We start from the raw sequence: 27,434 nt of genomic DNA, 5'->3' as shown, positions 1-27,434 counted from the left end.
GCCCTTCTCAGAGATCCTTCAGATCCTAAAGCACTTAACCAATCCGTGACTCCTCTTGCTTCCCAAGATTGTTCTGAAAGTGCTTTGTAAACAAGGACACCGAACAAAAGAGTGGGGCAACCACTGGTTTTTATTATTCTATTACACTATTACTGTATTCATTTGATGCTACGTAGGCTCCTCTATGCTCCATCAATACCTAAATTTTCTTAAACCGGTAGCTACCCAGTGAGAATTTATCAATCCGCTTTCCTCGCCCTACACCCTGCCAGGCCCTGCCCCACTCTCACCTCCTCCCCTCTCCAAATCTTTGACCTGGGAAGCTCAAATTTCGTAATTCCAACCCGGAAACACAGAGGGAGGGAAAGGGTGAGGGGAAGCGGAAAGTGTTTGTTTCCTCTGGAGGCTCCGAGCGCGGACACTACTCCTCCGCGGACCGTTTGTGCTGCCCTCCTAGGAAGGGTGCGGGGTGCTTGTTTTTCTGACGGACGGAGTACGGCTGCCGGGCGGGCTCTCGCGGAAGTCCATGCGCCATTGGGAGGGCCGCAGTGGCTGCTCTGTGCCCTTGTTGCCGAGGGCTTCTTCCTGGGTCATTCCTGGAGCAAGGGCCGGACGGGGGCTGACACCCGGGCTGCCGCGTGGCCCTGTCGGCGCCTGTGTGACTTCCTCGCCGGCGGGATGTGGCGACTACGCCGGGCCGCCGTGGCCTGGTAAGTGTGGGCTCCGACCTGGCCCCGTTATTTCTGGGGCCTCCGAAAAACCGAGTTATTTCATCACTACCTCCAGAATGTGCACATAACTCTCAGGCCAGGCGGAGGGTGGTTGGAGGATTCCGGGATATTTTTGAGGACCCGTAGTTAACAGGAGCCCTGAGCGGGCTTACCTGAGGTGCCGGCTGCAGTCCTGGCCCTTGTTCCTGTTCCTTTGCCATTCGAAGATTCTGGGCCCCTTTCAGTCTTGGCCTGTCTGTATTGTCCTTTTGTCCCTGCCCCTTTCACCTTTCTGCCCTTGCTGTTATCGCTGTCTCTGGTTGCTTCTTGTTTCTGCCCTCTACCTCCCCGGCCTCTGGCTCTGTTCATGTGTCACCCTCTCCGCCGCTCTCTTAACTCTTTTTCTTCTACCTCCATGCCAGGTGTACATTGCTCTTGCGGGTACAAGTTCTTCTCCCAGAGTGAAGAGGACCCTGCCTCTTGTCCTAATCCGCTGAGTAGACTTGCTTTGGAGTCAGTTCTGGGCAGTGACGCAAATGGTGTCAGAGATGGTGGTTAGAGATGCCCTCTTAATAGCAGCTTTTCATTTTTAGGCAGGAAGACTTGCTTTGGATGCAAAGTGGTGAATATAGCACCAACTTTCTAATCACACTGTTATTGCTGCCCTAGCCTGGTTTAAGCCCAAGTAAAAAATCTTAGAATCTTTTCATTTCTGTGGGTTACTATATACATTTTAATAAGATTTAAATTTGACTGTATTCGTGTTCTAATATCCTTAAATACTTTCAGGCTTAACTCATTGTTGCAGGCTGTTGATAAGAAGTAATATGCATCAAATAAGGTTAGAAAAACTTGGTTTTCCTGAATTAGCTTCTAAACACCTGTCTTGAATTTTTTTCATAACGTTGTTTAAAGGGTGTAGGTAATTTCTAGTTTTTATAAGGAATGGAATCCATTTTTATGAAGGTTGAGTCTAAATTTAGAACTGGATGACATACAATAGCTATAGTCAGAATAACTGAATAGTTATTTCTAATTTTATGGAATTTGAGTTTCTGAGTAAATCCACAGCCCTTGATACTGCAGGAAATTATTTACTACCTTTTTATTTCTACTCCTCACTGTTTCCTGGAGAAACATATCTAATTTTATTTAAATAAAAAGGGAGAAAAGACTTTGCAGAAAATAGCATACTTCATTGGAACAAAAGAGATATGTAGGAAAACTTTAAAATTTGAGCTTAACAACAGACTGATTAATAACTGATATTTGTTTATTCAGGTGGATGCTGTTGCGCTAAATTGTTTGTTACCATTGACTCCATAGAGTCATGGCTTAAAAGTGTTTATGTTGATAGCACAGTTTAGCTCCCCTGCAGAAGTAGAGATGTGGAAGGTCAGAAGCCTCAAGCTCTGGAATTTGTCTTTTGCTGTATTTCTTTTGCGTGTTTGTTATGAAGGAGTACATTTAAATTCCCATTCTTAAACAGATGGGAACATAAACATTTTTTGATATAATATATCTAAATACATACGGTAATATAAGAAGATCAGTGACCAACACTTATTTAGGTGCAATAAATGTTTGTGTAAATTTGTTGAAAAAAGAATTTGTATTAGGAGATGATACATAGGTTAAAAGAGATGATAGATGAGAGAGAATACATGATTTCGGGAGTCATGGGGGGGGTTGTTTTGCATCACATTGATTTTTAGTTTGGCCAGATATAGAAATCTATATTCAAAATACTTTTCTTTCAGAATGGTAAAGGCATTTCTACATTTTTTTCTAGCATCCTTTGTCACTAATACAGACTCTTGGGACAATCTGATTTTTGGGTATTTGTAGGTATCCTGTTTTTCCCTTCACGGAAGCTTTCAGGATCTTGGCCTTATCTTTAATTTCTCAAGGCTTTGTCCTTGACAAAGGTGTGGGTCCCCCCCTTCAACCTCCACCCCAAATCTGGCTTGGTACTAGTGGGCCTTTCTGTTAAGAAGATTCTTCAGTTCTGGGAAGTTTTTCTTTTCTTTATTTTCTTTCTTTATTTTCTTCCTTTCATTTTTCTTCTTTGTTTTTAGACTCCTGTTAGGTGAATTGGTCTTCTTAGATTGATCCTGTATGTCCATGATTTGCAAAATATGATCTGTGCTTATCATATGTTAAAAAAAATAGTAGGCATATGCTACAATATGTGTATATGCCCACTTATTTTTAAATTATATATATCTCTGTATTAATTATTTACATTATAATTCTACCCTAACATAATCTTGAAGGATGAGATACAAAAAATACTGTATCTAGAAGCTTTGGTACTTTCTTCCTGAATCCCAGTGAGTCATTTTGTGTATCCTATGGAACGCATTCCACACACATCCCCATTTTGGATACCACTTCTCTGAGTCACTTAACTTTTTTCTACTGATTTCCACCATTTTTCTTTATGTTCTAAGTTCCCAAGAATTTCCTTAATACATTTTCTGGTGTTGCTATTCATCTTTTTTTATTGGCTATTACAGCCTTAATTTCCATGAATTCCTTTCAGACATTTATTAAGCTCTTAAAGACATGTTTAATTCAATAAACTTTGTAATAGCATCTTAGCAACAGGACTCCTTGGGTCTGGAGTTTATCTATTTGGATATATATTTGGATTAACTCCTTTCTTGAAAACAAACAACTTCTGAGGGATAGAGGGCTACTCATTGATACATTAGTAGAGGTTAGTGCAGTTAATGTTGAAATGACATTTATTGAGCACTTACTCTATGGTCATTGCTAGGTTCTTTCACCTTTTGTTTTGTTTTGTTTTTGCTATTCTCCCAATAACATATGTTCATTCAGCAAAATTATTAAGCATGTACTACTTGTGAAGCACTGGGCCAGGCTTTAGAAATACAATGACAAGCAAAACAGGACTGCCCTGGCCTTATGAAGATTGCAGTTTACTGGTAGAGACAAATATTAATCCAATAATTACAATATTATGTAATACCAATTTTATGTGCACTGAAGAAAAAGCACAGGGAGCCAAGAACTGTAGCAAGGGACTCAAATTAGAATATAGGTTCCAGGAGAGGAGGGAATGCTGAAGTGAAACCATTTGTGACCAGAGTTACAGGAGTAGCGGGAGTTAAGTAGGTAGAAGAGTTTGTCCAAGTACAGTGGGTATCAAGGCCCTGAGGTGGGAAGGAGTATGGCACAGTCCAGGAGCTAGATGAAAACTGGTCTGGGTGCAGCTGGGAGGTGAGAGGGAGAGAGGCAGGACCAGACCCTGGAGGGCTTTATAGACCAGGAGTTTGGATTTTATTCTGAATGTAGGAGATACTGAGATTTATGCAGGTGAGTGACAGTGATCAGATGTACATTTCAGAAGAGTGCTCTGACTGTGCTGTGGAGAACCCCTCAGTCGAGACTGTTAATAGCAGCCAAGGTAAGGAACGGTGGTAGTAGAGATGGGAGAAATGGAAGATTAGAGATCTGTGTTGGAAGTAGAACTTGAGGATGAGGAAGGTATCAAGAATGAACCCCAAGTTTGTGGCTTGTGCAGCTGGACAGGTGTTTGTGCCATTTCCTGAGATAGGAAGTACTAGAGGGGGGGTCAGGGTTTGGGAGGAGGGAGGAAGGATATCATGGATTTGGACATTTGAGGTACTTTTTGATATTTAAGGGGTGATGTTCAGTAGGCATTTGGACACAAGGATCTGGAACTTAGCTATTTGTATTAGACATACAAGTTTTGAGAAACATGAGTATGTATGTGGTAATTGAGGAAATGGGTATAGATAAGATTGCCTGGGAAGAGTGAATAGAATGAGAAGAGAAGTGACTTTATATCTAAAGTCCCATGAACTCCCAACATTTAAAAGGTAGTTGGGGAGGGGCACCTGGGTGGTTCAGTTGGTTGAGCATCTGATTCTTGATTTCCACTGGCGTGGTGATCTCTGGGTCCTAGGATCAAGCCCGTGTTGGGCTTCGCACTCACCGGGGAGTCTGCTTGGGATTCTCTCTCCCTCTCCCTCTGCCCCACCCCCCACTCTGCTCACAAGCTCTCTGTCTGTCTCTCTCTAAAATAAAAAAAGGGGGGTAGCTGGGGGGGGGGGGGTGCCTGAAAAAGAGTTGCCAGTGAATAGGAGTAAAGCTAGTGACTATCGGTGTAAAGGGAGTTCCAGCAAGGAGGGGGTCAACACTGTCAGATACTGCTGAGAGAGAGAAAATGAGAATTGAAAAAATAAATACCCATTGGAAGGCATCAGGACACTCAGTAAGGGCTGTTTCACTGAAGTGATACAAATGGAAATCAGGTTGGTTTGGCTTTTAATAGAATAGCTAGAGCAGGGAACCAGTGTCTGTTTTTTTCTCTTCTTTAAATTGAGAAAGACTTGACTAGTGATTCCTGAAAAGGCAGGAAGAATTCCAAGGAAACAGAGGGATTTGCCTTTGAAGGGAAGAGGAGTACTAACTAATCTCACAGGGCTCAGGGCTCAGGACCCGAGGGGACAGGGAGCTAGAGCAGGGTGGGTGTAGATGCAGTAGGAAGTAACAGGATGTCTCCTTCTGATGGCTTCCATTTTCTCCAGAAAATTGCAGGAAGTATAGGGAGAACGTGGGAGGGTAGAGGAGGGTGGAGAACATCTGAAATAGTCCTAGCAGAGAGTGGAAAAATGTAAGATTGTCAGGCGTTCTTGGGGACCAAGGTGAGATGTCTGTCCAGTAGATGCAATTTTCTTCAGTAGTGCTTCATTCCCTTGGTACAGGCTTAAAGTGATAATAAAGTTCATCTAGGGTTTGTATTTTGCCAGACAAGTGTAACAAAAAACCAGAGGGCAACTGAGTTTAGATTATTTGCAAAAGAGTCATTGAAACTATGAACTATTTATTATAAGGTGGGTAATTAGGTAAGTAGGTAAATAGATAAGGTGGAGACTAATAGGTTAAGAAGATAGAAGGATCTGTGACTTGGTTGTTCCAGTAGGATCAAAGATATTTGTATCGAAGGGGATTATGGTCTGAGAAGAAGATAACTTGAATTAGTGATTATTGACAATAACTCTGATATAGCTATTATCCCATTCTAACAGATTTTAAAAAACTGAGGCTTTGGCAAGTTCATAATTTGCCCTTGATTGCACACAGGTAAGCAGTGAAACTATAAATGGAACCAAAGTTTATCTGGCTCAAAACACTAAGTGGCTGTAAGGATAGAGCTGAAAGAAGTTTGAGCTAAACGTTATGGAACCATGGGCTGTTCCCCCCAGTTGGTTTGGCTCTTGATTTTTTTTTTAATATCTGTAAGTGGTAATGTTAGTCTCCCAGCGAAAACATCAGGATTACTATTTACTCTTTTCCCTTGTCTCCCGTGTCTAGTCTGTCATTCTGGTATCTACCATTCCCTTCCTTTTTCAGTGCTGCCACCTTAACTCACTCTAGTCTGTTCTCTTATATCTGCACAACTGATATACAATCACCTTATCACTCCCCATATTACCAAAAGCTGAGTGGTTTTAACAGTAGACATTTATTTCTCACGGTTCTTGGAGGTTGAGAGCTCCAAGATCAAGGTGCCAGCATATTTAGTGTATGGTAAGGACTCGCTTCCTGGTTCATAGACGGGCATCTTCCTTCTGTGTCCTCACATGACAGAGAGGGAGAGATCGATCTGTACTCTTCATCTCCTTATAAGGGTACCAATCCCAACATAGGGGCTCCATGTCCATGACCACATACAAAGCAAGTTACCTCCCAAAGGCGTCACCTCCAAATACTTCATGTTGAGAATTAGGCTTCCATATATAAATTGGGGGAGGACACAAATATTCAGATTGTTGCACATTGCCTTTAGTATCTTCTTTTATTACTCTTTAATTAATCTTACTCTATTCAGAAACTTTCAGTCAGGTACCTTATATGTAGTTAATGATTTTTCCTTAATTTCTATCCCTGGGCTATCTCAGGATTCTGAGACCTAGAGGAGAGGCCAAAGAATAGCTATTCTAAGCTGTTGGAATTTTTGTGCTTAAAAGCAGGTTTGCATTCATTTTGTTTCCAATTTTACTGAAAGCGAATAGCAGTTAATAAAATAAGTAAATGAGAGGGCAGGCTCTGGAGTCCCACTGCCTGGGTTTGAATCCTGTCTGTGTGGACTTGGGCAAGTTATTTATGTGTGTGTGCCACCTTTTCCTCATTGGTAGAATGGAGATAATACCAGTATTTTCACCATAGGATTTTTAGCAGGATTAAAGGAGGTAGCACATGCTGCAACAGTGCCTGGCGTGTAGTAAATGGTTAGAAAATGCGAGGTACGGTCTGACATAATGTGGTTGGTCACATGCCCGCCTGTGTGTTTTCTCTTGGGTATATTGCTCTTTTTATATCATTTCCTTTGCATTGTTACGCAGTCTGATCTTTGTCCCGTGCTCTTTTTTTTTTTAGTGAGGTCTGCCAATCCTTAGTGAAACATAGCTCTGGAATCAAAGGAAGCTTACCACTACAAAAACTGCATCTGGTTTCAAGAAGTATTTATCATTCACATCATCCTACCTTAAAGCTTCAAAGACCCCAATTCAGGACATCATTTCATCAGTTCTCCTCTTTAACTAACCTTCCCTTACGTAAATTGAAACTTTCTCCCATTAAATATGGCTACCAGCCACGCAGGAATTTTTGGCCAGCGAGATTAGCTGCAAGACTCTTAAAACTTCGATATCTCATACTAGGATCTGCTGTTGGGGGTGGCTATACAGCCAAAAAGGTGAGTCTGATTTCTACTGCTTTTGCAATTATTTTAGCATGATTATTTGAGGGTTTTATAGCACAAACCATTTTTCTTTAGTGCAATAGAATATAATTAGATATTTAAAAAAGTATTGTGTATCTCTACCATGTGCTAAATTGTTTTAATGGTGCTAACAGAAAAATGCTCTTTGAATCTTGGTTATACTTAAAGGAAATGAGAATGGCCTAGTGGAAGGGAGCACTGGGCTGGGGTGAGGTCACCTAGGTTTGATTTTCAGCTTGCCACTTAGTAGCTCAGACAGGAAAGTAGGTGGCATGCTAACACAACCACTTTTTGGCAGCTTTGGGAGTAGAGGCGACACCCCTGGTTTGTCTTCTGTTCCACAGTATTGTTTAAAACCAGGTCATGAAACCTGTTTGAAATAAGACTGTGTTTTGAATTTTTACGTTTTCCATATTTTGTAAAGGAATATTTACATATTTTATATGCTTGCCAGCTAATTTGTTTTTAGAAGAGCCGAGGCTACTTTTGTTTCTAAAATGTTTGAACATAATACATCGTTCGTAGTAGATTAACATGTTTTAATTAGATAAATTAAGGTAGTTTTTCTTTATTTTTGTATGACGTTCAGAGCATTTGATTGGCGTACTTTCTTTTCTTTTAGACTTTTGATCAGTGGAAAGATATGATACCTGACCTTAGTGACTATAAATGGATTGTGCCTGACATAGTGTGGGAGATTGATGAGTACATCGATTTAGGTTTGTATCATCAACATTGAAACACGTTTCTTGGTAGTATCTTTGGGAAAGAGAAATAGTGGTATTGAGATAGTTTCTTCACTCATGAGCTTACTGTGTAGCAGTTTTATTTGAATGGTAAAAGTAATAGAATATCAAAGAAAAAATTGGTAGGAAAAAAATAACGCCCTCGCCCATCACTCTGACATAGCCACCACTGTCCTTCCTTATGGACATTTTCTTTTAATTGTAGCTAGTCTGTGTGTGTGGTTAATATTTTAGAGCCATAGTCTACGTACACTTTGGTTTCTTATCATTTGCTAACTAACGAATTTGTCAGCTAAGCAGCCTTCCTAGACATCACTTTCAGCGTTGTGTATTGTTACCCAGAACAGATGCACCATGACCCACCTAACTAGTTAATTTTGACTAGATCCCTTGGTTACCTCTACTTTTTGTAACCAGGTCCCTAAAAGCCTGCTAGTGTCCGTAGTAATTTCTCCCCATAGTCAGCCATTGTTCCCCCTTTTCTATAACAGGTAGATGAGAAAAAAGTATATTTGATAGTTCTGATTGCCAAGATTAAGTTATGGTAATTAAAAACTTATTTTCCTCAGTCTTTTTTTTAGACTTTGTCTAATTTTTTAGCCTAGGTGTATATGGGGGTGGAATGTACTTATTCACACGGCATTTTCTTAAAGATAAAACCATGCTGCATTGACAGAGGAACCTGCAGGAATTTGAAGCACTCTTTCAGTATTTTTCTAATATTCATGTGGAGAGCTTTCGACTTCGATGTATTTGCCAGTACCACAGTGTGGGGCTGAGGGTCTGGATTCTGAAGCTAGGCTGAAGCCTGACTCCCCGCTTCTCTGCTGTGTGCGCAGGTCCAGCTACTTAACCTCAGTGCCTCAGTTCCTCACCTGTAAAGTGTGGTTGATGATAATTGTTTTGTAGGGTTGCTATGAAGATTGAACAGGTGAATGCTTTTATAGCACTAGAACAATATCTGACATATATTCTTATTTTGAGAATATTTATGTGTTTTGGTCTTCTGCAGAGAAAATTAAGAAAAGCCCATCCTAAATCAGAAGATACTGTAAAGTTGTACCAAACCTCGACAAAATCGTTGAGTGTTTGTAAACAAAAATAAATACTCTGACCATTTTATAAATAAAGCTAGCAAAAATAAAACCAAAGCTTGCCTTGGCCTCTTAGACAGTTATTTCCAAATAGTAACAAGTGTGAATTTTCTGAAGGTCTGTGAAAGGACAGAGAAAAGTAATGGAATTCTGTTTCTGAACTTGAACTGAGATTTCATTACTTTTTTTGAGTTTGGACCAGGTGTTACAGGAGGCGTTTTTCTCTTTTTCCTTTGATTCTTAGCCTCTTTGCTGTGATTTTCTCCTTAAAAGTATTTCTGATTCCAGTACAGTGTTAACATTGTTCCTATAGTGCTTCTGTTTCAAGACATTTAACTTATAGAGCAAAGCTGTCCATTTAAGCCAGACATTTGGTGAGTCTTTTTAAACAAATTTCATGGCTTGTGAAATATCGTCAGAATTACATATTGTTTCAGATACATGTAGCAGTTGTGGTTGTAATAGGGAGAAAAATGGAAAAATATTTTAATTTAAATTTATATATATTTATATAGGATATTATTTAAATTTTATCAATGTTTTAATAGTGAAATTAATAATAGTGAAATATTTTGAGAAATTTTTTTCATCTTCTCCAGAGAAAATTAGAAAAGCACTTCCTAATTCAGAGGACCTTGCAAAATTGGCACCTGACTTTGATAAGATTGTCGAAAGCCTCAGCTTATTGAAGGACTTTTTCACCACAGGTAAGGAAGGACCTATTTGATCTCACTTAAAATGTCAGAAACAGCAGAGGAAAAATACTGAGATGTATTCATTTGTTGATTCCTGTCTTTTAAATGAAAACATTTAGTACAAATGAAAAACAGGTTTTTGAAGAAAAGACGCACAAAGTTTTGGTGCTCAGTGGTTTTAAATTTTGGTTAATGCAACAAAATGAAAATTTGTAAGAGCTTAAACATGCTTGGCTTTAGTCAATGAGGGAAAAAAATATCTCTTGTTCCTGACAAGTAGATGAGACTTCCTATGTGCTTGCTTTTCATAATTGGTTAGAACCAATTTGGTGATTTTAAAACAAACTTAATTATGATGTACCATAATGAGTAGAATTTACTGAGGTTAATCCTGGTGTATTTGCCCAATTCATGCCCTATCATGATATAACTCCGATCTCAGACATTTGTTTGCTCATTCCTGTCAAATTTTACATTTCTATTTCCCCTTTTGCTGGTTTTTCACAGGTCACAAATTGGTTAGTGAAGTCATAGGAGCTTCTGACCTACTTCTCTTGTTAGGTGTGTAAACAGACATTTTTGCTGACCTTAACATGCCTTTTAAATGCTTCTAATAAACTAGTTGCAAATAAAATTTCAGACCAAATTTATGCTGCTTATGCTGAATTTTAAAACTCCAGAACTATATTGGGCAAACTCCTTATCTTATAGGTGAAATAATAAAATAATTATTTTACAGTAAAACTAAAATTCCTAAATATGTATCTATAAGATTAAAACTATTAGGAAGTTTGCTTAACCAAAATATTTTCTTGAACTTGATATGATTGTTTCTGATAATTGAAATGAAAAGTAATTTTAGTTTGTCTCATCTGTCCTGTCACAGTTGACATTTTAAATTTATTTTGTTACTATCTGTGGTCTGTAATGGCAGTGGTAAATGGCTGAACTGTAAGTACTTTCATGGAAAATAATCCTTATCAAAGATTGTCTTTTTTTTAATTGTAATTTTCAGTGAAATTTTAAACATGTCTTACAATATTTAAAAAGGTTTTTTTTTTTTTTGACATAGGTTACCAGTATGTTCCTTCAAATAAGAATAGCTTTTAATTCTCAAAAAAGTGATTTTTGCTCTAAAAATCTATTTGCCTTTAAAATAAGTTGGATGGGGCGCCTGGGTGGCTCAGTCGTTAAGCGTCTGCCTTCGGCTCAGGTCATGATCCCAGGGTCCTAGGATCAGCCCCACATCGGGCTCCCTTCTCGGTGGGAAGCCTGCTTCTCCCTCTCCCACTCCCCCTGCTTGTGTTCCCTCTCTCACTGTCTCTCTCTCTCTGTCAAATAGATAAATAAAATCTTTAAAAAAAATAAAAATAAAAAATAAAGTAAGTTGGAATTTGGGCTATTGACAGCAATGGAGAATTTAAAGGACTGCATATTTATCTTTAAGGTTCACCTGGAGAAACAGCATTTAGAGCAACAGATCATGGATCTGAAAGTGACAAGCATTATAGAAAGGTAAGTATAAAGGAGAACTCTTCACATAGATAGTCTTGAAAGAGATAAAATAGTTTTTACCCACCTAGAAGACTTGAAAACAGTAGCATCTGAGGAGCAAATATAAAAGCATCTAAGTAGAGGTGTTTTTAATCTTGGTACAAAGTGGAGGTACTATGTGACAGTTCTGGAAATATTATTGGAGAAGCCCATTTCCTTCAAATATGCTCTGTGAAATATTAGTTATACAAGGATTGTTTTCAACAAAGTGCTTTATTGTTAAATATGTATAGGAAAAGCTGAGTAAGTAAAATAAACAGGCTTTTCTTTTTCCGAGGACTTTTCAGACGTTAATATACTTGTGTGCATTGTGAATCCCAGAAGTCAAAGTGTACAGAGTTGTCCAGATTTATTTAGCAACAGAACCCTTTTTCCATGAAATATATTCTAGGGACTAATGTTTCATGGCATATACTTAGTGGAAATATTAAGAGAATAGGAAATGGGTTATTAGGGGATAGATTGATTCTGTTACATTAATAGTCAACAATTATGTATGGAGTTATTTTGGTTATGTCAATTTCAGTACTTGTGTTGAAATCCATATGAAAGTTTTGGTAGAGTTGCTGATGTAAAATAACATAGGCATTGCTCTTTATTTATATTCATATGTTAACCTGATATTCTCTTAGTCTTCCTTTTTTTCATCTTTTGGAATTGGTAAGATAACTGATTCCTTGGAAGTTTTTCTGAAATAATATTTAGATAAATAGATACCTGAAAAAATATTTAATGAACATTTTAAAATTAAATTTGGAGTATGTAACTTTTATACTGAAGGTTATTATGGTTTTTATAAATTGAAGGGAAATTTATGTTTACTTGGAAAGCAGAAAGAAAATAATTCCGATGCATAAGTTTCCATCTCTCTCCTTGTCCTTTAACTTTGAACTTTTTGCGTGATATTCCAGGTTTAAATTCCAGTATTTCAAAGACTTTTCTCTTGCCTTTTAACTAGATCTTTTAGAGAAAACATTTTAAAATGTGTGTGCATATATGTGTATGTGTACAAGTGTATTTGCCTTTTAACTTGATCTTGATTGATACCTTTTCCATTGGCATGTTAACAAAAGGAACATCCTTGACTATTCATGCTACTGGGAAGAAAAATTTGAATAGCAATTAGCCTATTATGCAAAGCTTATTTGGAGCCAAGGCCTTGTCCCTTAATGCAGGTAGACTTAATGTGCAGAGAAGAGCTAATCTAACAAGGGAGAAGGACCTCTCTTATAGGATTAGTAGTGTGGTTTTCGAGTGACGAGGCCTTGTTGCCTAGATCAGTTAGGGGAGGTCGGCATCTTTGCTATTCTCTGTTATGGCCAAGGATTGCTTTGGTGAATGAAAAAACTTGTTTCAGGGTCTAGCTCAGATAATCTCCTTAAAATCCTGCTAAGATGCTTAATGAATAATTGGTAAGTGATCAGGAGCTTTGCAGTACAGAAGAAGCAAGAGAATGGATCCCTGGGAATATCATTTTAGTCTCAGATGTTTTTTACGCAGTAGACATAAAAGTAAATTTACTGCTTTATTTTATAGTTTACTTTGCTTGAAGGTAAATGTCCTCATCTACTGTTTTCTTTTAACTTTTTCATAATTTATGGTGATTATCTTTCCCATTAAAAGCTCAACAATTAATATTACTGAGTCTAGAGTTGTAATTAAGGTGCTTTCATTATAGTTTAAATTAAATTGTAGCAAATGCAAGTTTAAGAATTTACTATACAGGAAAAGTATTTCCAGCCTCAACTAGTGGTTTTAAATTTTGTTAATATGCAACATGATGTGTTTCCAGGCTTGGCTCTTACCTGTGATCCTCTTGCCTAGGAGAGCCCCAGATAGAAAACGGTATTCAGAGTCTGAAGCAGTCGTGCCTTAGCTTAGTGGTTGTCTGGGTTGTACCAGAATTTCTGGCCAGACTTAAACTAGAAATGTAAAAGTAAATGTGAATCCAATTTTTTTTTAATTTTTTTTTAAGATTTTATTTATTTATTTGACAGAGAGACAGCAAGAGCGGGAACACAAGCAGGAGGAGTGGGAAAGGGAGAAGCAGGCCCCCCGCTGAGCAGGGAGCCCAACATGGGCTCCATCCCAGGACCCTGCGATCATGACCTGAGCCGAAGGCAGACGCTTAACGACTGAGCCACCCAGGCACCCCCCAATTTTTTTTTAAAGTAGTAATAAAAACATTTCTACAGCTAGAACTAGAAAAGAGATTTGTCCTTTCTAATAGAAGAACACAGGGGCACCTGGGTGGCTCAGTCCATTGAGTGTCTTGACTTGGTTTCAGCTGGGGTTGTGCTCGCCCCATCAGGATGGGGCCATGTGTTGGACTCCCCTGCTTCCCCTCTGCCCCTCCCCCTACTCATGTGCTCCCACTCTCTCTCTCTCCCTCCCTCCCTCCCTCTAAAATAAATAAGTAAATAAAAAAAACGGGAACACATCTGGAGAAATGCTGGCAGGTAGAGGAACAGTTAGGACCTTTCAAAATCAACTGAAGTGAAAATGACATAGTTGAGAGAATACGGATGTCAGATTATTTGACTTGCATCAGACAAAATTAATAACGCAATGAACTGATTACCTGTGGCTCCCAGTCTGGGGTCACTATACTTTTAGGTACTCGGGAAAGTTGTAATTGAGGTCTACCAAAAGTCTACAAAAAGGGAAAAGCATATATTTCTGCATGATGCTGCACAGGCTAACTAAACATCAAGTTCCTTTGACTTTGCCTGGATTTATATCCATTCAGTTTATGGACAGTAGTTGTTTACATCATGTTGACCAGCAGTTCTGATACATATTACCAAATTTAAAAAATGGAAAAATATCAAAACCACTTTTCAATAAATGCTGTTAATCAGAAATTTTAAAATTTATATCCACTGAAGAAAAATATTAGAGCCCTTGATGTCAACTGAATAATATCCTTGAGACCTGGAGACCTTCAGAACCACCTGAAGGCAAATTGAGAACTGAAGTAGTGAGCCTATTTTAGTGAATCATTTGCAAATCAGCAGATTTCTGTATATCAATCATAACATAGGTGACAAGACCACTTAGTGAATCTCCTTTTTTAGATTCAGTAAGATTGTCTGTTGTAGTGAAAACTAACTTGCTAAATGAGACATCTGTACTTTTGTTTTATCATGTTTCTGATTGGTCATAAACATCTCACAGAAGTAAGCAATATGGTCATTCTGAAGGTTACAAGCACATTTATAATTTATAGAAAATATTTGGAGGACGTTTTAAAGGTCTAAATCATGAAGAGTGGTATTACTGTTTTAAGTGTGATTATTAGATGGTAATTAATGTTCTTCCTTTCCATATGTTACTCTAATTCTTATTTTTGTGGCTTTACCTGTCTTATACCTCCCAGCTGATATCTTTCTCTTCCCTTTTCTGCCAAATTTTTTCTCATCCTTAAAGCCTCGCTCTGTTGTCCTCTTCGTCAAACCTTCCATAACTATTTTAGTTCCATTAACTATACTCTTAACACTGAAAACAGTTGCCAGCTGAAACATTACTTACTTTGGCTTGCATTCTTTCTATCATAAAATCTCTATCCTAGAACACCTAGGATAATACTGAGCTTTTAGCAAAATTGAGTGATTAATTTAACACAGTGAAAGAGATGCTAATTGAAGTAAATAAATTTCATTAATGCCAACAAGTAGGCCACAAAATCTTATATGTCTTCACTCTGATCACATGTGAATTTCTCTTGGCCTTTGATATTTGGCATCTACTGAGGAGCATAAGAATGTGAAAGTAGTACCTATGCTTGGTAACTAAAATGAAGCAGCATTGCTTAAGTAGGATTTATGTTTCTGGGATTCCTCAGGCAACAAATAATGTAGTAACTGTGCAAAATGAAATTCCCACAGCCAACATCATCAAGCAACTACAGATCAGTAAACTTAAGTTTCCTGAGCAGCTAACTGGCAAACAAGGTTAGAATCTTAGCTAGGAAGCCAACCCATTTGTGCACTGGAGTGTAGTAGTTGGGAAGCAGAGGTATCAGCGGAAGAAAAGGAGGGAAGAACTGCATAAAGAAAAATGGAATGGCAAAACAGGCCATCCTATTTTATTCCTTCATAAGCACACTGTCCTTTTATGTCATTTAAGAAACATTAAGTACATACTGTGTACATAGTACTGTTTTTTGGTAACAATTTAGAACAAAGGGGATTTGGTAGGAATTGTAATATTGATAATAACTATCCGTAATAGACTGATTTATTCATCTCTTAAAATTATCAGTTGTAGAAATTGTCCAAGTAGTAAAATAGGAAATTATATTTCTGAATAGAAGCAGGTTAAATAATCCAAATGGAAAGATATATTTCCTTCTGATATCCATTAATAAACCTTTTTCCATTGACCATAAATACCTTGAGCAGAGCTATGTATTACTGGGAGGGGAGAAATAGTTATTTCTAGCTAATCAAATAAAATTATTCAAACTCTGAAAAGTAGTTTAATTCATACCAGTATTTTTTGAATGGAAGTGAAAAGAAGTCTTCACTTTCATAAAGTTCTTTTCTGGACCTAGGTTACTTTGAAAAGTAATAAAGCAGGGGTTGGCACACTTTATGTTAAAGGGCTAGGTAGTGAATATTTTAGGTTTGTAGGTCCTAAGTTCTCTGTGGACTACTCAGCCAGCCCATCTTCTTAGTAATTCAAATATGCCTTCTGATGTATTGTAGTATTAACCATTTTCTTCTTTTAAATGTGGATTAAACCTCCTGGAGTCAAGGCCACTTTGTAAATAGACCATTGTGGCGATAGGACTGCATCAGGTACAGACTTTGTAGTCACGCTGCCTGCATTCAGATGCTGTCCTTCCTGCTTTCTGAGCTATGTGATCTTGGTTGGACAAGCTCAAACTCTTGAGTTGCTGGTTTCCTCTTCTGTAAAAGGGGGAACCCCTGCTTGATAGGGTTGTTTTATGTATAGCCCTTTAGCACAAGATCTGCACCTAATAAAACTAAACAAATACTGGCTATTAGGGTGATGAGGATGACAATGATTATTATTACCTTACATTCTTAATTACTGTATGAGTTAATTGCCTATTAACATTATTTGATGAATTTCCTCCCCTTTTCTTAATTTCTGTGGAGTCTGTTCTGGAGATGATGAAAAATGGGAAAATAGATTATAGGGCTGATGTATAGCTTATTTACAGATTACACATTTTTTTGGAAACCCAATTTGAATTTTATACTAGAAACTTCGTGTGCATTATTAGGTAAAAGTAGGTCATAATTTGATCATTGAAGGAATAAACATGTGCCAAGTCTTTCTTTAGGTGTCAGCTATAACACATCTCAAGTGTCAGGTCTTATTCTAGGTGGTAGGTATACAAACAAACAGGATAAAAGCCTAGTTCTGCTATGAATTTTTAAAATGCTGTTATAAATACAGTATTTTAAATGTATTCACATATGAATGACTTATAATTGTAAGATTATTTAAAATCTTTCCTATCAACAGAAAGACTTTAAGGTTTTTGCAGTATTTTTGGCTGATATTTTGGTTTCTAGAGTTATCGCTGATTTTCTTGATCTAATGTTATAATTTTTTAAAAATCTGACAATACTGTAGAAATATGAGACTGAGAGTTGCGGGGTCAAATTGACAGTAACTAGGAGATGTTTAGAGAATATATCATTTGTAGTTGTTTACAATAACTATTGCTATTTACAACAGTTACGTTTATATATAATGTATGTGATTTTAACGTAATTATGTGCTGTTTCTTGAGGGAAAAATGTCTGAGCTTGGGAAAATATTTATTGAACAAAATGTATTTTGTCCATTTAAGGAGTGTGTCTTGCACAGTAGTCACATTTCTTTCCCTTCCTTATTCCACGTGGCCTTATTAGCTCAGAAGCTGTATTTAGGGTGAGATTTGATGCCCCAAATTGGATAAAGGTAACCTCCTTTAGTTATGTAGCATAGTGTAAATAGTTTTTTCTGTGTCTAATTCTTGTTTTCTTCCTACTTTTTTCAGGAGGTAACAGTTAATTTCAACTATCTTCACATAACAGTGCTTCAGTAACAAACTTGGAAGGAAAGTGAGGTGTCGCTAAAAAGAGGGTGTTTGCTTGTAATGTAATAGATATTGTTTACCATACAATTTGTATATAGATACAAGCAATGGATTAGGGAGGGGTATTTAAGCTATAAGTAAAAAACAAATCATGTGCCTGATAGACCAGCACAGTTAAGAAATGTGGAGTATTTGCTCACTGCTTTGGCATTATATAAGTTAGAATACTGGTAGTATGTTAATTAAAGTACAGGTACACGACTGTATAAGCCAACACAGAAGAAGCCTTTAAAAGGGTATTGTTTTGAGGCATCTGAACATTTGGATGATGAGAAGTGATTATAGTAAATAACTAAATTAATAAAAATAAGTTGGATTACTCTTCTTTCTGCTTTATGAAAAACAATCATACAAAAAATGAAAAAATGATAGATAGTTAGGAATGATGAGGACAGTGAGAGTAGTTGGTTGGCATTGTCTTTCTTTGCTAGATTTATCCATGACCCTAAAAGTATTCATTTAAAAGATCTATCTTTAAAGATCACCGTGATGAATGAATTTGGAAACAGATGTTGACAGTTCAGTTATGTCACCTGCCATTTTGATGTTCTCTCACTTGTCACACAGAAATTTCAACTAGTTTCATCCTTTGATTTATAGTAAGTCAACCGGTTTTATTACTGTTGGCATAGCCTAATGTATTCAATGTAAGATTCAGACAAAAATCTCCCGAATTATATGCCAATACTTTCCCTTAATTTAAAATGCTTTACTAGAATATTAGCTTTCCTGTTTGTATTTATTTCTTTTCTGGAAAACTTTCATTTATAGTAGAAGTCTTTGGGTTATATAAAGTTAAGTTACTAAGCCTCTGGATGATTCTACTAATTAAAATTTGAATGTAATGTTAACCAGCATTTTAGGAAGCTTTCTAATTGTATTATATAAAATATAATACTTTGGACAATTATTTTAAAAATCTCTGAAGCTATTTGAAACTGCCAGTTTAGATTATTTTAATGAGTTTCGTTTTCCTAGCTCTTTTTATTTTTATAATGTGGTAAAAATTGAGCCCATGGTTCTCCCAGAGCCCTGTTCTTCTGCATATTAAATAGTGACTCCATTCATTGGAACTTTACGTTTTTTTTAGGGTGTCTAATTGAAAAACTACTAGGCTTGTGACATTTTCAATCCTTAGTTGTCTTTTCTTCCACATCTCTTGGGATCTCTTATCTAATAGGCCAGCAATTAAAAATACTGTACAGAAAATGACATGTATTGAGTACCAATCCCCATGTAAATACATTGTGATAAAAATTGCACCAGTTAACATTTCATGATTATTAAATGGAATGAATTTTAAACATAGGAATGGTGATTGTGTTGTACATAGGTAACTGGGTTTTGTTTCGTTTTGAGTTTTCATAATAACTGTATTTCCAAATCTCAGTTATGTTCTTTTATAGTGCTTGTGCTTTAGTAATTGATAGATTACTTACGTTCTTAGAGGCTGTTTCTACTGAATGTCAAAACAGCTCATAAAAAGTGAAAATTCAGTCAAATACTTACTTTATGTTGTATGAATTTAAAACAGTGCCTCAAACATTATTTTTTAATTTGAAGAAAGAGAATCCTAAATTGCAGTCAGATAAGCTTGTGTGCGTAGGCATGTAGAATATATGAATTACTGTAAAACTGTGATTAACTTGATGCTTGGAAACTCAGTAGTTTTGAGGGGCTGTAATCTTTAAGTCATTAGATATCAAGGAAAAATACTTAAGAGTAATAATTTAATAATTAAATAAGCTATTATTTCAGTCTTGTGAGAATTATGGTTGAGAATTAAGATTTCTTTCCCCTTTTGTATCAAGTCAGGAGCATACACTAGTTCATATTGGCAATTCAAAAATAAGGGTTGAAGTAATAAGTTGTTAACTACAATGCCACTTTCCTTGAGCATTCCAGTTAGTCTAGGTTTTACTGTATATTAATATATATCTGGCTCATGTTACTCAGCAGACAGTCACATTGCTTTTCTCTTTTTAAACTCTGCTGTTTCGTATTTTGAGACATCTAATTTTACTGAGGGGAGAAATGGAAATGTGGTATAGAGCCCTGTTATATAGCGGCTCTAAAAGTACAGAAACGCATTTCCGTTTTTGTTATAAGCTATCCATTCTTCCCTAACTTACGCCCGTTCCTTGCTTGTGCCCTTTGGTTTAACATTGTTCTCCTCCCCAATTTTCCTCTTCTCCTCATTGTAAACTCATGGCAGGGTCTGCTTGGTGAGCTCATTCTCTTACAACAGCAAATTCAAGAGCATGAAGAGGAAGCACGCAGAGCTGCTGGCCAATATAACACGAGCTATGCCCAACAGAAGCGCAAGGTGATGGATCATTTAAGGGGGCTACTGATGTATTCACACTAATCAGCCATTTCTACCAAGATCATATCACCTTAATCCATTCATGGACTCCAGTGATGGGAAATTATTTTTAACAAAGTAAAAATATAAAAGATACATAATACAAATATGTAACTTTCCTGAAGTGGATAAATAAACCCAAAATATTAAACATAGGAATTTTCTCAAACTGAGATTCTCTGTGAGGGTCCATGGATTTGTATTTAGAGAAGAATTATGAATTGTGGTTTGTTTGGTCCAGTTATTGTATCAAGTCACCTTTAGTTTTTAGCTTGTCTGTGGTTCTCCCAAGTTTTCATTCCTAAAGTGTAAAGGACTACTGTCGACAACCACTATTTAAATTATTTAAAGAATGAAATTTACTTGTTTTAGTAAAGTGGGTCAGCAGAAAACATGGTTATTTCTTATAGAAAAAAACTATTTTGGTATAAATTTTGGGCAAAATTATTCGAATACCTGATAAACTCATTGATTAAGTTTTTCCACAATCATCAGTGAAGTCAGCACAAATAAATTTTCACCTTGGACTACCGAAGGATTGAATACTGGAAATTTGATACGATTTGGGTTGCTGAAGAACAGATTCTCATAAAAGTCAGCATAAATCTGTACAAATGTTTGGTTTTAGGTATAATCAAGAAGTCCTTAAAAGGATGCTTTTGGCTGTTAGATAGTCCCATGGTGTAGATCCCAAGGTTAATGTTCTGAAGAGACTTGAGTCAAAATGAAATGAATGTAATGACTTTAAAGTTACATTCTGAGATCTTGACATCAGCTTAATTAGGTTACATATATTAGATCAGGAAAGTTTTAAAAGTCATATACAAATTTTACTCAGGAAAAGAGATTCAGCCATTTAATTAGCTTCCTGTAGGTTCTGGTTTGAAGTCAACCAATATTATAAATAATGATTTGATGCAGTAATTTTGCTTACTAACCTTACCTCATTTGGTGATGGGTAACACTTGAGAGTACTCCTCACAGTTTCATTTATCTTTTCAGTCACTTCCTGGCTTTTCTCAATTCCATGGCTGTAGAATCAACTCCTGTATATTTAGCTTTCAGTGAATGAACAACATAGGTTGAAATCGAAAATAAGTTATTTTCCTATTTGGTTGAGTTAAAGTAGATGTGTTAAACCAAGAAAGGGCTTATTTTAAATGGTGCTTTAGCATTCTCTGCTCTGTATGTCAGTGAAGTGCCATTTAAATATTCTAACAAATTGGATGCTTAAGCTGAGCCATCTGTTCCTTAGGTTTGTTACAGAAAGAAGGGGAAAGAACTGGTATGTTCTGGTATGTTAGTTAGAAATATGAATAGCTCTAGTTAGAAGTTCTTGTTTTTTCATAATGGTAAAATAATTTGAAATGAGTCCCACAGATCTGCCATTCTAAGATTCTAAGATACGGTTTAAGATCATCGATATACTTTTGAATCAGATGATTTAAGGGATATTAGTAGTGAATAATGTTCATTTTCTGCATTGCCCAAGGTTAGTGTTCATTTGAGGCCTACTTTACTAGGCAGTTTTCAGGTTTAGAGATCTCATTTCTCTTTTTGAGGTCATCAGATTGTCCACGTAATCTTTTATTCCACATTTTCCCCCTTTGTAAAATAGCAGCTGACAGGACTGCATCTCCATGTGGTGTGGTTTATTGAGGCATACTTAGTCGAGCACCAGGTAGTCTGGCCCACTCTGGAGTTACCCAGCGCGAAAGTAAATGGAACTTCAAAAGCAATTCACGCTCTTCTGTAATGACATCATTCCCCTGACTGTCCCTAAAGATCATTTCCTTACTGCATCTTCCCCCGTTTCTCCCTGTAGTGGGTACACAGGTGACTTTTTCAGCCCTTCACTGTCCTCATGATCCGAATCCCAATTCGTGAGATTTGTGTCATTCCTCCAGGCATTTGAGGTTTTCTTGAGGTGCAGAACCACAGCTTTTTGTCACTTTTTAATCATTCTTCCTCCCTTACCTTCTTGAAAATATAAGTAGGCCTTCATTTTTTTATATCTTATTAGTAGCAGCTAATAAGCTGTCCCTATCGCTCATGTAGACAGTAGATTCAAACTGCCTTTGGTAGTTTTGCCTCCTATGAATACATACACATACATGGAAATGTTTACGAGTCCTTTACCTATGTATTTTGGTATTTCAGAATGGCCACAATGGCTTAGTAGGAAGAAATACTTAAAATACAACACTCAGGCTTGGTTTTGTGAGGAGCTAGTAAAGGTTTTTCTTTTTCAGCTTTAGCTTGTTTCTGCGGAGGATTCCGCTCTTTCTCCATCAGATTCACAGCCGTGGAATTGTAGAAAAGCTGTGGTTTCAAGACCATTGATACCCATTTCTGTCAGGGTGAGTTTTAAATTAATTTCATAATGCAAACTGAATATATTGAACAATGGGACAAGAACTTAACTCTTGTCGTAAGTAGCAGAACTTTACCAGTAAAATGCATCAACACTAAATATACCCAGATTAGCTAGTTAAGATATTGAATAAGTGACAGGTGAAAAATCATATGTGCTGTTCCCTTAAGAAAATACGGAAAAGTATCTTTTCATATCTTTTCATTATCTTTAATATTTACTTTGTAAACCTAAAGGTTTTCATCTTATTTCCTAGAATGTATTAGGTCTGATTCCTGATCCACCACCACACCTGTCTTTTAATATAATGTTAATTTTGATGCATTAAACTGAGTAGATAGGAAGCATAGTGATAAAACCACACATGCGTTATGCCTAACACTTGTGCCAGAAGGGCAAATGATAAATCCAAAGACTTCTAAAAATCCAAATTTATAAAAATCTTAACATGTCATCGTTACTAAATTACTAATATTAGCATAAAGATTGTGATAGTCTAATAACCTTGTATCATTTTAACTTTTTATAGACCCTTTTTATTTTACCAAATTACCAAGTTAACCTTCTATAGACCTTGGTTTACAGTAAGCATTCTAACTTTTTTGTGTAATTGTACTAGTTACTTAATTATTGTCCCAGATGTAGAGTACTAGTGGATTTTCTATTATAATTTAGGATATATTGCAGAAGTCATTAAATATTCACATTCAAAGCTAAAACAGTTTATACTAATACTGCTTATACATTTCATACTAACTTAGCTGCAGTCGGATGAGTATTTAATAGAACACAGTTACCTTTTAAAATGAATTGGGAATTTAATCTACACAGCAAAATTTTTTGACCACATTATTACAGCATGATGGCATGCTGTATGAAAACAATATGGAATTATTTATTTCTTCATCGGTCTTCAAGATTTTGTTCTTTGGGTTATTGGTGCCTTCTCAACTTGCTTGTTTCCTCATATTTTAGGAGACTGTTAATAATTCTTGTCCATTTTACACAAACACGGTCAAATGAGAAAGCTTCTCTCCATAAGTCTCTGCTTGCTGTACAAGAATGAGAAAACAGTAATACAAATTTTGTTTTATATTATATTTTCTTCAGTCATAGACTTTTAAGGAAAAAATAATGTTTGTAGCAAGTATTATCATTTTTATTTAAAAGAAGTTTGGGGAATATTTTGAGAAACTATTTGGAAAGAGGAATTAAAACCTCAAAATAACTTTTTGTGTGGATAAGAGTTATTAATATCTACCTCAATAAGTAAATCATTTAAAATTTTTTCATATATAGTTGCTACCATAATGTCTTGATTGCTTAAGTAGCAGTTGAAGAAAAGTGAACAAGGACTTACATGAATTTTATCTTGAGTTTTGTCTCCTATGAAATAAATTCATGTTTATGAATTTTGATGATCAGAAATTAGACAATTATTTTGAAAGACTGAGTATGACAACTTCTGCACCTCACCAAGGAGTCAAAGCACAGTTATATGGGTTTGTCATAAATGATATCATTTTAATAAAATTGATCATTGTGTTTTATATTTTGAATTATACTGTGACTAGAGCCTGTTAATGTAATAAAGTTCTTTGTTGTTTTGGGTATTTTATCTTAGAACTATTAGCTTTAGTAACAACTGGAAGTAGTTTCCACAATAGCTGTAGATTTTATCCTACTTTTGTTTTATGTTTAAATCAATTTTAGTTGCCTTACTCAACTTTATTGCTACTGCAATCACTCTATTATGGGTTAGCAGATCTTGCACTGGAATTGAATTTAAAAACAAGCAACTGGCTCCACTTAAAGCTCTGAAAATACAAGTTGTTCTTTGCATTTATTAAATACTTCCCTACTTACAGAATAGAAATGGGTAATAGATGCTTAACATACACACTATGACTAGTGAAATTTTTTCAGTAGCTATAAATGATAACATGCATCTAAGTTCCCAAAACACATTTCTGTAGGTGTCAATGCTCTTTTTCTCCAAGCATCCAAATGCCTGGGGTTGAGTATAAAACAACCTATGAAAACTATAGTAACCATATGTGTTGATCTCTTATTTTTCTAACGAGCCATTCATCAGAAATGACGAGAATAGCATCTGGAAAAGGATTGCTTTTTAAGGCTTTTACGTATTAATACAGTTACAAAATTTTGATAAGCAATTTTAGTGTTGAATACAGATTTTTTTACTTTATTAAATTATTTGATTTAAAATTTGCTTTGATTAAATATGCATGTAAAGTCAGTAGTTTTTAAAAATACTTTTCAAAAAATTTAACTTACTGTACATTTTATGTAAATCTATTTCTACTGAAATAAAATTAATTTATTTTAAATATTTAGGTGACAGACAAAGAGAAAATTGACCAGCTTCAAGAAGAACTTCTGCATACTCAGGTAATTCTGATGAGTAGAAAGAACCAGGGACTTTAGGGGCACCTGCGTGCCTCAGTCATTTAAGCATCTGCCTTAGGCTCAGGTCATGATCCCAGGGTTCTGGGATTGAGCCCTACATCGGGCTCCCTGCTCAGTAGGGAGTCTGCTTCTCCTCTCTCTGCCTGCCACTCCCCCTGCAGAGAGAGAGAGAGTGTGCAGGCTCTCTCTCTGTCAAATAAATAAATAAAATCTTTAAAAAAAAAAAAAAAAAGAACCAGGGACTTTATCTTAAGTTTGATAATATGGGAATTTTTTTAAGAGAGTGAAATTTGGAGTGGTTTGATGATATGACCTTATAAAAAGATGTAAAAAAAAAAAAATGCAAAAAATTGAGAAATAAGGAATAAAAAAGAAACTTGGTAAATGTGGTTTAACTCCTTTATTTGTAAAAACCTATTTTTGAGTGAATCTTGTACTTCTAATTTTAAAGGAAAACTGCTATGGAAAAAAAAGTGGGGAAAAGTAACTTGTTCTTACATAGACCTCTGCTTGCATTTTTACATTGATAGACTAATTAATTTAAGTCATATAAGAAATTGATTGGAGTCTACTGTAGTTCTAATCAGCCCTCAGTATCTTTTCCCTTTACTTCTCTAAATCCCTAAACTAATCAGATAATGACTTTTCTAAATGTATTTCTGGCACTAATTTGAAAAGCTCTTCTCCTGTAGTTTGTTATAAAACTTTCATTATTTTAAAGTTCTGTGCAATCTGATAAGTAGGTAAATTCTAGTACAAAATTGCCATATCACACACTCCATCATTAGTTAATATATTGTTATGATTACTACTATATTATGATGTAATATAAATACAATAACATATAATCTAGTTATGTTAACTTACATGGATAACAATGATGTGCAATAATTAGGAAGTTTTTGTCTTGGGGTGCCTGGGTGGCTCAGTTGGTTAAGTGACTGCCTTTGGCTCAGGTCATGATCCTGGAGTCCCGGGATCGAGTTCCGCTTCGAGCTCCCTGCTCATCAGGGAGTCTCCTTCTCCTTGTGCCCCCCCACTCCCATGTGCTCTCTCTCTCTCTCTCTCTCTCTCAAATAAATAAATAATAAAATCTTAAAAAAAAAAAAAAGTTTCTGTCTTTGAAGAAAACTTTTTTTAAGGGGGTCTCTTTTTAGGGAAAAAATACAAGAGACAACCTAGATGAAATTAAACAGTATATTTTGAGTCACAGGTTTTTCTTAATACCTGTGCATTGATTTCGTTGATACCTATGCATTGATCCTCATGCCTGACTATACCATAGAATCACTTGTGCTCTGGCCATCTCCATATATATTTTTAAAGGCTTCCCAGCCAAGCAATTGTAATCTTCAGTTCAGCCAGAGGTTAGGAATCCTTGGTCTCAAAGTGTGGTCTCTGGAGCAGTTGCATCAGTATCTTTCCAGGAACTTGTTAGAAATGCAAATTATTGACCCCTTCCGAAACCTCTTGAATCAGAAACTGTAGAAGTAAAACCCAGCAATCTTTCTTTTTAAAAGCCCTCAAATTATTCTGATGCATCCTTAAGTTTGAGAACTATTAGTCTAGATCTTTGGAGGACAGCTCAGTAACACATCTCTGCAGAATGGCTGAAGATTGGCACCTATACCAAATAAATGTTCCATCCCCAGAAAATGTAGACCCCATAATTGATTCCGTATTTACAAAGAAATGAGCCAGTAGAAATCCTACCACCCGTATATATTCATTGATATCAACTCTTTGACTTGTGCAATTTGTAGTGTCAGCCAGTGGGCATTGACACAAACACTGTATGAAAAATTCCTAATATTATAATAAGCCCTGAGGTTCTCTATATCAGTGATGTGCAAGAGAAATATAATGCAAGCCACATGTGTAATTTAAAATTTTTACATTCCAAAAAGGTAAAAAGGAATAGGTAGGACTGATTTTAATAATACATTTTATTTAACCCAGTAAATTCCAAATTAGTATCATTTAAACGTGTAATTAGTATAAAAATAGTAATGAGGTATTTTATTCATTTATTTACTGAATCATAAAAGTCTGGTATGTATTTTACACTTAACAGTACATCTCAGTTCAGACTAACTACATTTCAGAGTGCTCAACAGCTCCAGTGCCTAGTGGCTACCATATTACACAGCAAAGATCTATTTATGTCAGAATTTTGTTGTATATGTTATATATACAATGTATAAATGAACAAGGATTGTTAAAAAATGTTTATAGTAGAATCTAGCTTCTAGTTCTACCTGTCTCATATTACAGAGTTCTGCAGAATATGCTTTTTTAAAATTTGACTATAGTTGGACATTCTCTGAGGATAGACCCCTGATTTCCTGTTAATTTACTTTGTTCTTGAAAGATTACAACAACCTAAAAATTTTCCTAAGAATGATTTTCCATTTTGAAAGGCATGATATTAGAAGTTGGACATAAACGTTCTGCTGGTTGTAGGAACAAGTAATTCTTAATAGTGTCTGAACATTATTCATGTTTAGAGAAGAAATGATGGTATACAAACTGAAATGACCAAGTAGAAAAGGATCACATTTATTTGAGAA

At 36.1% G+C, this 27,434-nt stretch overlaps 1 protein-coding gene across 4 annotated transcripts in view; it reads left to right on the top strand.

Annotated features, from left to right (window-relative positions):
* The first annotated feature begins 389 nt into the window (after positions 1-389).
* Positions 390-27,434, top strand: part of OPA1 (OPA1 mitochondrial dynamin like GTPase) — an 88,044-nt gene continuing 60,999 nt past the window's right edge. The window contains exons 1-8 of one of the 4 annotated variants that reach the window (XM_032406892.1): positions 390-710; positions 7,143-7,461; positions 8,111-8,207; positions 9,928-10,035; positions 10,531-10,584; positions 11,471-11,538; positions 19,911-20,021; positions 24,793-24,846. In XM_032406892.1, coding sequence (XP_032262783.1) covers positions 679-710; positions 7,143-7,461; positions 8,111-8,207; positions 9,928-10,035; positions 10,531-10,584; positions 11,471-11,538; positions 19,911-20,021; positions 24,793-24,846 — 843 coding nt within the window. In that variant the 5' untranslated portion in view covers positions 390-678. The remainder of the gene's footprint in view (positions 711-7,142; positions 7,462-8,110; positions 8,208-9,927; positions 10,036-10,530; positions 10,585-11,470; positions 11,539-19,910; positions 20,022-24,792; positions 24,847-27,434) is intronic. The other 3 variants (XM_032406894.1, XM_032406895.1, XM_032406896.1) reach the window with 3 other exon arrangements.

This window comes from Phoca vitulina, unplaced genomic scaffold (genome assembly GCF_004348235.1).
Source record: "Phoca vitulina isolate PV1807 unplaced genomic scaffold, GSC_HSeal_1.0 scaffold8, whole genome shotgun sequence".
In the NCBI taxonomy this organism is placed as follows: domain Eukaryota; kingdom Metazoa; phylum Chordata; class Mammalia; order Carnivora; family Phocidae; genus Phoca; species Phoca vitulina.
Note: the sequence above shows the minus strand (reverse complement) of the source record. Positions and strands in the feature narration are given on the sequence as shown.